This window comes from Bidens hawaiensis, unplaced genomic scaffold (genome assembly GCF_021521415.1).
Source record: "Bidens hawaiensis isolate Kalapana, Puna unplaced genomic scaffold, B.hawaiensis_p1.1 tig00040085_1, whole genome shotgun sequence".
NCBI classification, from domain to species: domain Eukaryota; kingdom Viridiplantae; phylum Streptophyta; class Magnoliopsida; order Asterales; family Asteraceae; genus Bidens; species Bidens hawaiensis.
In genome coordinates this window covers 79308-90888 of record NW_027497068.1, presented here as the reverse complement: position 1 = coordinate 90888, position 11581 = coordinate 79308, and the positions used below count along the sequence as shown (strand labels likewise).

At 36.3% G+C, this 11581-nt stretch overlaps 2 protein-coding genes across 2 annotated transcripts; both read left to right on the top strand.

Annotated features, from left to right (window-relative positions):
* Positions 1–4698: 4698 nt before the first annotated feature.
* LOC143591835 (SWR1 complex subunit 6-like) lies at positions 4699–7108 on the top strand. The gene is made up of 5 exons (XM_077071921.1): positions 4699–4719; positions 5661–5820; positions 5905–6010; positions 6629–6735; positions 6806–7108. The coding sequence occupies exons 2-5, from the start codon at positions 5725–5727 to the stop codon at positions 7007–7009; spliced, it is 513 nt and encodes a 170-aa protein (XP_076928036.1). The 5' UTR covers positions 4699–4719; positions 5661–5724; the 3' UTR covers positions 7010–7108.
* Positions 7109–8172: 1064 nt separating this feature from the next.
* Positions 8173–11355, top strand: LOC143591829 (metalloendoproteinase 5-MMP-like). Its single transcript, XM_077071916.1, has 3 exons — positions 8173–8456; positions 9435–9926; positions 10916–11355. Exons 1-3 carry the CDS (start codon positions 8264–8266, stop codon positions 11317–11319), a joined length of 1089 nt encoding a protein of 362 aa, XP_076928031.1. The 5' UTR covers positions 8173–8263; the 3' UTR covers positions 11320–11355.
* Positions 11356–11581: the final 226 nt, after the last annotated feature.

The following is an 11581-nucleotide window of genomic DNA, read 5'->3' as shown; positions in this document are numbered from 1 at the left end:
TTGGGATTTATGCGAATTACTTTTCCTTAGGCAAGAAACTTACTACTAATGGCATCCCCCTTCCAGTTACTACATGCCCGTCAAATATCTCTTTTGTTTAACATTACTTCATCATGAAGTAACGATTATGAAAACATGATTGTGAATGATTTGTAAAATACGATCAAGGTTAAAGGTCATAGCCTCGATTAGTCTAAGTTATAATTCAAATAACTTAAACGTAACTCCTACCTTAATTCGGATGCATAGATTGATAATAAGAAAAAGGCAGGATCTTGATCTACTCGCTTAAGTGATTGCTACTTGATTATAATTTCGTTTCTTGCATGAATTACGAGGAAACAGCACGTCGGCTTGTTACGGCAATGGGGCAAGCTTTCCAATGCGATGTGTGAATAAAGAGAGGTGTATTTTTTGGATGAATTGAGCTCATGCCCGTCACCCCCCTTTTATAGCCAAAATTGGACCCCGTCGCGGTACGCGATGGGTTTCTTTGGGACCGGTCGCGTACCGCGGCGCCGCAATATTGCGCCGCCTTATGCGGTGGTGACACGTGGCCTGTCACATTGCGCCACGTGTTGACACGGTGTTGGGCACGTGTCCGGTGACTCACCAAGCCCATCGCACTACGCGATGTGTTGAGTGTTACCCCGTCGCGTACCGCGATGGGACAACATTTTCAGATTTTACACTTTTGGTCTCTATACTTTCTAAGTTAGTATATTTAGGCTTAAATTAAAGAGGGTAAAAGACGCGGTGTTACATAGCATCTGGCTATAAGAACATATATGTACAATAAATTATGTTAGGGATCTTTTCGATAAAAATGAAATATTGGTGTTCAGAAGGAAACATATAAATTGAAAATAGAGTACGTAGCTTTATTAAATCATTCATAAATTTGCTTAGTCCTCTAGCAGAAAATGAAGCAACTAAAGGAGCATGGCGATTGTTAACAACCTCGCTTTTAAGAATTTTTACTCGAGGTTTTCTAGTTCACCCAGTGAGAATAACATTTAGCAATTGAATTAAACATAAAATTCAAATTTTAGTTAAGTGGAGAAAGATGTCATTGCTTGTTAGATTTTATGAATTTCTTGACCAGGTTAAGTCATATTTACTTAAGGCAGCAACAACAATAACACAACATGAGAAATATTGATACAACTTGGGTATATAAAAGCATTTGCGCCTTATTTTTTAACTTGCTCTAGGACATACTTCTGATCACAAAGAATCACCCTTAGGCTAACCAAGCTACACTCTAAGCATTGCGCAACACAGCTCCTATAAACCAACAAAACAAAATGTGATTAGCAGTTCAAATGATATAATTTTGATGTTTAAAAGGAGAATATAACATGAAATAATAATTTCCTACCTCGCATTAACTTCTGAGCAGCTAGTTTTCACCTCTTTCCTATAAACAAGTGGCAATGGTACATCACTTGAGGGAAAAAGCATTGATATTGTGACTCCATATTGATTCGAGATAATTGTATGTTTATTAGTTGCCAAAAATACAAACTAGCTAGAAAGTTTGTAGCTACTTACCATAAAAATGGTGTCGTTCTCGAGAAGGAGTTGCTGACGATTTATTTATCGGTATCACTCGCCGGATCAATTAAGATTCATGGGCATAAGAAACGATGGAAAACTAAGAAGGCCTACCATTTCCTGCACATTTCACTATCATAATGCCCCTCTCAATGGGGTGGTATCCTTGATAGCTATTGGGTTATCAGTAAGCTCAAAGGATGTGCACTCCAAAAGGAAACTTATATAATGCCAACCCCATCATAAATAGCATAATCAAAAGCACTCAATATGTCAGTGCCGTCACAATGTGGATCACACGCTTTATAAATGGTTAGTCGTGCAGAGGGAAGTCCTCTTCTATCGATCCCATCTGTTATACCATAGTAACTTGCATGTATTGTGTCACCATAGCTGCTGATGATGTACATGCAAGCTATTATGGTATAGCTAATGGGATCGCTATAGGAGGAGTTTCCTCCGCACGACTTGCCATTTACAAAGCGTGTGATCAACATTGTTACGACACAAGCGTACTGGGTGCATTTGATTCTGCTATTTATGATGGGTCGACATTATATTAGTTTCCCTAGGGAGTGCACATCCCCTTGACCATACTGATGGCCCAATTGCTATTTGGGCATACCACACCACTGAGAGGAACATTATGACAACGAACTGTGCAGGAAATGGTGGTACTTAGTTTTCCATCGTTTCTATGCCCATGTATCTTAACTGTTGCAGCTAGTGATACCGACACGAAAATCGTCAGCAAGCCCCTTCTCGAGAATGATGCCCCAATCTTATGGTAAGTAGCTACAAACTTTCTAGATAGTTTGTAGTTTTGCCAACTAATAAATATATTATTATCTTAAATCAATGTGGAGTCATAATATCAATGTTTTCCCCTCAAGTGATAACCATTGCCACTTGTTTATGGAAAATAGGTGACAACTAGCTGCTTAGAAGCTAATGCTAGGTGGAAAATTATTATTTTATGTTATATTCTCCTTTTAATCATCAAAATTATATATTATTTGAACTGCTAATCACATTTTGTTTTGTTGGTTCATAGGAGTTGTGTTGTGCAATGCTTAGAGCGTAGCTTGGTTAGCCAAAGGGTGATTCTTTGTGATCAGAAGTCTGTCCTAGAGAAAGTTAAAAAATCAGGCGCAAATGCTTTTATTACACAAGTTGTATCAATATTTCTGATGTTGTGTCATTTGTTGGTGTTGCCCTAAGTAAAGATAACCTAACCTGGTCAAGAAATTCATAAAATCTAACGAGTAATGACATCTTTCTCCACTTAACTAAAATTTGAATTTTATGTTTAATTCAATTGCTAAATGTTATTCTCACCGGGTGAACTAGAAAACCTCGAGTAAAAATTCTTAAAAGCGAGGTTGTTAACAATCGCGATGCTCCTTTAGTTGCTTCATTTTCTGCTAGAGGACTAAGCAAATTTATGAATGATTTAATAAAGCTACGTACTCTATTTTCAATTTATATGTTTGCTTTTGAACACCAATATTTCAATTTTATCGAAAAGATCCCTAACATAATTTATTGTACATATATGTTCTTATAGCCAGATGTCACAGCCCACAGTGTGGAAATTCTAGCCGCCTGGGACAGCAACTCCACGAAATTTAATGTCATACGAGGGACATCCATGGCATGTCCCCAAGTGGCAGCTGGAGCTGATTTCGTTAAGTCGTTCCATCCGGAGTGGTCTCCGGTATTGAAGGCCAATGTAAACAAAGGGATCGTGCTTCGCCGAAACTGGCATCACATTGATATGGGTTACTCGTCATGACCAATGTAAACATGGACATGGCAACAACTAAAACACATAGAAATTAGAGACTTCATTTTAATTATGATATAGAAAGAGAACAATATTATTATACGAAGAATTGTTTGAAGAATGAGTGTCAAGTATTTATAGACCGATATTTTGAAAATAAATAATAAGTAATGGGCATTTAATGTCGAAACCAACCAATTGTACTAGTATTAATTTAGATGTTGACAAATATACATGAATATATATGTGGTCTCACCTAGACCTTAATTACCGTCAAGTACCTTGTACGATTGTAAATAACTTTTATTTTTACATGAAGAAAACATATAAAAATTGAGATTTACCTGAATATAGAGTTTTTCAATTGTTGCCTGTATACGTAATGGTCAGGGGCGTATCTACTGTGGGGTTCACGGGAACCCATTGAGTTTCGGATTTTTCGAAGAACGTCTATATAAAAAGCCTAGAATGAACCCATATATAACATACAGAGTGAACTCTTGCACAAATTGAACAAATGCTCTAGTGGTTAAGGCTGCTAATGCCTTTTTTAACATTTAGGACAAATTTATGGTTTAATAATTTGTTTACCGATGTATATGCTTCATATACATCTAGAATCTAGATATGGGGAAAAAAGATGATGTGGCCTAATTAAGGAAATAAGATTGTTCTAAGTGTAAAGGTGTATGTATTTGCAGCATTTGTATTTATGTTTATGAAACTAATCTACTTTTGACTTGTGAAATTAAAAGGAAATTTAAGCGTAGATTCAAATGTACCGTCCGACCACCTCCTCTATCCCCCAATTTGCTCTCAGAGTCAAGAACCATGAAATCTTCTTGCAATCTATCCATAGTTCATCGGTCACTTAGGCTGCTTATTTAGCCCAACCTCAACATGGCTCCTTTCGTATAACAACCCAATTACCGTCACGCCATAATATTGTTCATTTTACCTGAACGAACCACCATCACCTCGTTTTAAGAAATTTTATCAATCCGAACTCGAGTAACTCAACCCTTTTGTACCCTAACTTCTATGTAGTAATTTCACACTACACAACCAAGCTCAAGCCAAGCTTTGACTCGTTTAAGGACTGCATGAATTCAATCCGCTCTTAGGCTCGTTAAAAAAATTCAAAAAATATAAATCATAGTTATAAACATATATTACTTAGTTAATAACGAGTTGAGACGAGCCGAACCCGAGCTTGAAAAACAACTCAAAACAAACCAAACTGAGCGGCCATCACTACTATCTCCGGACCACCACCGAACACTAAATCCAACCACCGCAAACCACCGCTTAATTCCGACGAAAACCGCTGCTGCTGAGTTCCGGTCACCTGTAAGTCCAATTTTTGGGGATTTTAGGTATAATACATGTTTATTTTGAGGGTTTTTGCTATAATATATGTTAATATTTGGGATTTTAGGTATAATACATGTTTATTATGAGGATTTTAGGTATAATACATGTTTAGTATGAGGTTTTTAGGTTTAATACATGTTTATTATGAGGATTTTAGTTATAATACATGTTAACTATGAAGATTTTAGGTATAATACATGTTAACTATGAAGATTTTAGGCATAATACATATTAATTTGGGGATTTTTATGTATAATACATATTAATTTGGGGATTTTTAGGTATAATCCATGTTAATTTTGGGGATTTTAGGTATAATACATGTTAATTATGAGGATTTTAGGTATAATACATGTTAATTTTGGGGGTTTTATTTGTAATTCGATTAATTAACGTGCATTCGGTTGCTATGGGTAAAATTCGTTACCACACCAACACTAAATTAGAAAACTTAATATGTCAACGCAAAAACAGTGGTGACTCTCGTATCGCTAATAATAAAAAAATAATAACATATTAAAAGAACAAATACATACACACAATTAGGTATCATACATGTTAATTTTGGGGGTTTTACGTAATATATGTTAATATTTGGGATTTTAGGTATAATACATGTTAATTTTGTGTTTGTGTCTGTGTGTATGTATGTATATATGTATGTAATATGTATGTATATGTATATGTGTCTAAGTATATGTATGTGTGTATGGGTGTTTTTGTGTGTATGTATTTGTTTTTTTTAATATGTTATTATTTTTTTATTATTAGCGATCCGAGCGTCACCACTGTTTTTGCGTTGACATGTTAAGTTTTCTAATTTAGTGTTGGTATGGTAACGAATTTAACCCATACCAACCGAATGCGCGTTAATTAATCGGATTACAAAACTAGTTTTGTTTTAAAAGAGAGGTTAACATCTAGAATGTGAATTTTGGTACAGAGGTTACAATTTGGGCGAATTGCAAGCAGGAACAGATCCAGTGTGCGGCGAGATTCGATCGGCAATGGATGACGACTCACTCCGGCGCATGTCTACTCGAGCTCGTAAAGTTGCGCCCAAAATGGCGGCGGCACTTGCCAGCAACGATAATCGAACTCAGGTAATTTGATTTCTTTCTAATTTAATGTGAGTTTTTTTGTTTATTTGATTAACAGTCAGTCTGTTTATGTTTACATTACAATAGGCCATTCTAGCTCGACTTGAAGCGCTCGAGAATGACAATCCTGGAGCTGAAGTAGTTGAACCTAACGATGATGAGGATGCCTCCCTTGATGAAGATGATGATCAGGGTCTGTCACTTTACTCTCATTTCATTTCATATATGCTTTTATCGGTTAGGGTTTGCTACCTTATATTACTTCAAAATTAGGACAATTTTTCAATTTTCAATCAATTGACTTCCAAAATTGAAATTGAAAGCATCAAAGTGTATACAAGAAAGGATAAGCATTCGTTTTATAAAATGTACCATATATGCATGCCGTTTTATAAAACTCAAGTATGGATGTAAATTTGTTTACCATTAGGTGTGCAAACGGGTCGAGCCCGGCTCGTTTGACTTATGAGATTCCGAGCTCTTTTTCTAATGCTCGAGCTTGGCTCGTTAGTTATTTATTAATTAGTTTATATACATTTTGAATTATTTTAATATATTTTGTAGGCCTGTAAACAAATCGAACGAACACAAACATATAAACGAACAAACATTTGTGTTCATGTTCATTCATTAAGAAAACAGGTGTGTTCGTGTTCGTTCGTTTAAAACCTAAATGAGTAGTTCACGAACGTAAATGAACACAAATGAACAAAAACAACACACTTAAATGAACCGAGTAGAACAAACATAAATGAATGCTAATGAACATAATGCATTGCAGTGTTTTACTTACACCAAAAATGCATTGCAGTGTTTCATAAGAAGCAATCGAAAGGTAGCAAACGTAAAACTCGGCAGGCCAAAGCACTCGAGACAGCAAAGAAAGCCCCACGAACGTTCCTCGAGCTCTTGCATGATGTGAGTGAGATGATTTCTCTTTTTATTTGTTCGGTTCAATTTCAAAATCTGATTAAAACATATGCAACAGGCAAACCTGGAATCATTGTCGCTGCATGTACCATCATACCTAAGAGCAGCAGTTGGGCCTCCAAGCTCCACCTGCCGTCGCCATTTTTGCACTGTTTGCGGTTTCTCAGCAAAATACACATGCGTAAGGTGTGGGATGCGTTTCTGTGCTGTCCGCTGCCAGACTATTCACAACGACACGCGCTGTCTCAAATTCGTTGCCTAAAACAAACCTGTTCATTTCATAAAATACCGGTATCATCTGTGTTGACTTTCTATCTTGTTACTGAAACCTTTCATTTATTAGTTTCACAACATATCAATACATGATGGTGTTACTTGATGTTTAAGTTGTATTTATAGTATTGATATATTGCATGTAGTATGGAGTTATATGGTATTCTCATGAAAAGTTTGTTTCACATGACTCTGCCCATATATGTATAGTATTGATATATTGCATGTAGTATAGATATAGATAAACTATTTTGACCGGTTCATTATGCGACTTCGGAAATACATGGTTAACACATTCATGATTGTCTTGGTCCGAAAGAATTTGTAGGTGGTGATCATGATTCATAAGTGACAATCGTATATAAATTTTATAAACAATCAACGCCGAGAAAACACCAAGGACACCAACACACCACCTCCACAACCTTGAGAGCAGCCGCAAAAAACGAAAACCTAGCACTTTTTGACCTATACTTGATCAATACTTGAACCAAAATTACACCAGTTTGTCCAATCTATCGATCTATATTTTGACCTATACTTGAACCGAAGAGAGCCTGACGCTTTTATATCTCCAATAATATCTTCTACATTGACCTCTTTACCATCAAATACATTTTCGTTTCTCATTTTCCATATTCTCCAAAAAGCAATAATAATAATTTCGTGAAACACCTTTTTTTCTACATTTCTAAGGCTAGCAGTCTTGTGAAGCTCTAAAAGGCCTCTAACCGAGAAACCAAATATTAGAGGGACTTTACACCACCGACTAATGTGCTCCCAAATAACCGCCGCCACACCACAGCCCGTTGTTATGTGCCCCCCCCCCCCCCCCCCCTCTCCTTCCACCTCACACAAGGCACAAGTATTATCCATAAACAGAATATTCCTTCATTCCAACGCCCTCCAAGTAGGTATTCTATCCATCTCCACCCTTCAACACATGATATTGCACTTCGCTGAAACCCACTTACAAGCCTGACATAATTCTTTCCAATTATTTTATTTTTGATAATATGTGTTAGCTAGTTTTTATGTTTCTAGAGAAATATTCAATATATGCAAGTAGACAAGTGACAACAACACTCATCACCACTAATTATTAATCAAAGATATTTCCAAAAGTCAATAAGTCAAAGCCACCCCACCCCTGTTTTCTTCCTTCCTTCCCTTATTCCTCTGTTTCCAACTCCATAATAATAATAAATCCAAATCTGCAATTCACAAGTTCATATTAAACATTATGAACATTTCACACAAGTTCAACATTCTTATAATCTTATTCATCTCAATATCATCTTCTTCAATCAATGCCTTTCCACACTTTTTCCCCAATGTTTCATCCATTCCGCCTTCGCTCTTGCCGAACACAACCGCGAGCACTTGGGACGCCTTCCACAAACTCTCCGGTTGCCATTCGGGTCAGAAAGTTCCAGGTAAGGGTGTTCAACGAATCGAATTTTATTTTTTGATGATGTATTCAAATTCATATTAATTCATATTAAATTAGTAGCCTAAATATGATTAAGATCATTAGAAGCATATGTGTTTATATAGGTGGTGTAATTATTAACATAGATTGGGTAATTATTATTTTATTTATAAATTGTGGAAGGGTGATGCTAAACGTATCTCTCCATCACATTTTTATTATACATATCCCCTCGTAAGTTTCACACTTACACAATTCAAATAAGTTTTTGTTTCTTTTTTTGTCATTTTGTTATCTTTTATTATTATTGTCTTCATAAATTTTTTAAGAATATTTTTTACTATTATTTTATATTTTAAAACATTTTTTTTGTTTTTTACGTACAAAAACATTTTTTTTAATTAAAATAAACATTTTATAATTTGAAAATACATTTTTTTTTCTATAATTGTTTTCATTGTTTAGAGAGTGGTTTTTTAATGGTATTTGGGGATAGTTTGCATTTTTTGAAACAAATTTCTTAAAGTTTGTTAATAAAAATAAATAGCGCATTTACGTAATAAAAGGTACAAATTTTGTACTATAGAATTTAAAAAATTTTAGAAGTGAGTAGTATGTCAAATAAAGTTGTTAAAGGAATTGAAAGTCTAGGAAATAGGATATGACAAGTAGAAGAGAGAAATACGTTTAACCTACTTTTAAATGTCACCTAACTAATTAATTTTTTATTACATATGTTGTAGAATTATTTTACTTCAATAGTAATACATGACACAGAGGACTTTATACGTTTCGTATGATAAAGAGACTTTGTATTAGATCGAATCAGATAAATTCGTATTCAAAAATTGAACCAATCCGAACCGAACAACTTCAAATATTATAAAACCGAATTGGAACTTTCAATTTCGAATTCGGTTCCAATTAAAATCAAAGTTTTCAAATCTGATTCGAATACTGAGCACGCCTACTTTACTTTCAGGTATCTCGAAACTCAAAAACTACTTCCATTACTTCGGATACATCGGTAACACCACCGCTAACTTCACCGACACCTTCGACGACACACTCGAATCCGCGATTAAAAACTATCAACTAAATTTCAACCTGAACACCACCGGAACACTCGACGAGTCCACCGTTACCCAAATCTTGAAACCGAGATGCGGTGTACCGGATATCATTAACGGATCCACCGCTATGAACTCCGGCAAGTTAAACACCGTTGCTCATTACACCTTTTTCCCCGGCCGGCCACGGTGGCCGTCACAGCGGCGTAATCTAACCTACGCGTTTGAACCGGCGAATCAGCTTTCCGAAGACGCGAAACGGGTTTTTGCTAACGCGTTTGTCCGGTGGTCGGAGTGGACGCCGTTGACGTTTACGGAAACTAGTAATTACTTCGGTGCGGATTTAAAGATCGGATTTTACTCCGGTGATCATGGCGATGGCGAGGAGTTCGATGGAGTGTTAGGTAAGTTATTAAAGCCGAGCCCGAGTCTAAAAATAAGTTTGTTTAGTAAATGAAACAAAACTAAAGCTTCACTTACTGAACTCGAACCGGCTTGTGAACATAAATGAACTTATTATTATATAATTTTATATAGTTATAATATATAAAGTTATATAATGTATAGGGAACAAGCCGAGCTTGAGCTTGAAAATCTAGTCACGAGCTGGGATCGAGCTTTAAAATAAAGCTCGAACTCAAGTATAAAAATAAGCTTGTTTAGTAAACGAAAGAAAACCCAAGCTTCACTTATCGAGCTTTAACCAGGTTGTAAACATAAATGAGCTTATTATTTATATAATTTTATATAGTTATAATACATAAATGTATATAATGTATAGCGAATGAGCGGAGCTCGAGCTTGAAAACCTAGTCACGAGCTGGGATCGAGCCTTAAAAATGAAGCTCGAGCTCAAGTCTAAATTAAAGCTCGTTTAGTAAACACAACCAAACTCAAGCTTCACTTATCGAGCTCGCAATGGTATGTGAACATAAACAAGCTTATTGTTTATATAATTTTATATAATGTATAGCGAACGAGCCGAGTTCGAGGTTCAAAACTTAGTCATGAGCTGAGCTCGATTTTTAAAAACTGTAAATCAAGAGTTACTCGAGATCGGCTCGAGAAAAATCTCGATCGAGCCCGAACTTTAAAAATAGTAAATCAAGAGTTACTCAAGATCGGCTCAAGAAAAAGCTTATTCGAGTCCGAGCTGAGCTCGAGCTTTAAAAGTAGTAAATCAAGAACTACTCGAGATCGGCTCGAGAAAAAGCTTGATCAAGCTCAAGCCGAGCTCGAGTCTAAAAATAATCCGTTTAACTACGTGTAAGTTAAATGAGCCGAAGGTCGAGCTCGGCTCGTTTGAACATTGTACCACTACCTAGTAACAACAGTTAGTGGAAAAAAATGGTTAATTATCTCTTGATAACAATGAGACAATCTTAATAATTAGGTACGTTAGCGCACGCGTTTGCGCCACCACGAGGTTTGTTGCATTTGGATATTGACGAGACGTGGATTATTGATGACGTGTTCGGATCTGGATCGTCGACGGCGATGGATTTGGAGTCGGTGGCGGTGCATGAGATTGGACATTTGTTAGGGTTAGGGCATTCATCGGTGGAAGAAGCGATTATGTTTCCGACGATAGCTTCCGGTGTACGGAAAGTAGAGTTGGTTAGAGATGACGTGGAAGGTATTCAGGAGTTGTACGGTACAAATCCGGATAATAACAGTACGACGGGGCCGTCGTTTGGTGAGAGGGAAACGAGTGGGGCCCACCATGACACGGTGCTTCGGTTCTTATTTTTGGCCGTTGGATTTATATTATTTGTTTTGTTGATGACATGGGTATAAACGAGCCGGCCCCGAGCTCGGCATGTTTCAAGCTTTCCTCGTGAGTTGTCTTTTAATCTCTGGCTCAACTCATTTGTTATTTGTTAATTAAATTATATCCGTTTTTAATTATTATTATATATTTTGAGAAGACTTTGAACGAGTCTAAGCTCAGCTCGAGCTCATGTTGTACGTTAAACGAGCCAAAGCTCGGCTCGAGCTTGACTGTTTTGATAATACAAACATTCGGTCATAATTGGTCCAGTTCGTCATACACTCTTAC

Excerpts from the sequence above, each read along its gene's own strand:
- LOC143591835 (XM_077071921.1), top strand. The coding sequence starts at position 5,725 with ATGGATGACGACTCACTCCGGCGCATGTCTACTCGAGCTCGTAAAGTT. Across the intron at positions 6,011-6,628 it reads TGATGAAGATGATGATCAGG|TGTTTCATAAGAAGCAATCG; the intron begins GTCTGTCACTTT and ends AATGCATTGCAG. Across the intron at positions 6,736-6,805 it reads TCCTCGAGCTCTTGCATGAT|GCAAACCTGGAATCATTGTC; the intron begins GTGAGTGAGATG and ends CATATGCAACAG.
- LOC143591829 (XM_077071916.1), top strand. The coding sequence starts at position 8,264 with ATGAACATTTCACACAAGTTCAACATTCTTATAATCTTATTCATCTCA. Across the intron at positions 8,457-9,434 it reads TTCGGGTCAGAAAGTTCCAG|GTATCTCGAAACTCAAAAAC; the intron begins GTAAGGGTGTTC and ends CTTTACTTTCAG. Across the intron at positions 9,927-10,915 it reads GGAGTTCGATGGAGTGTTAG|GTACGTTAGCGCACGCGTTT; the intron begins GTAAGTTATTAA and ends CTTAATAATTAG.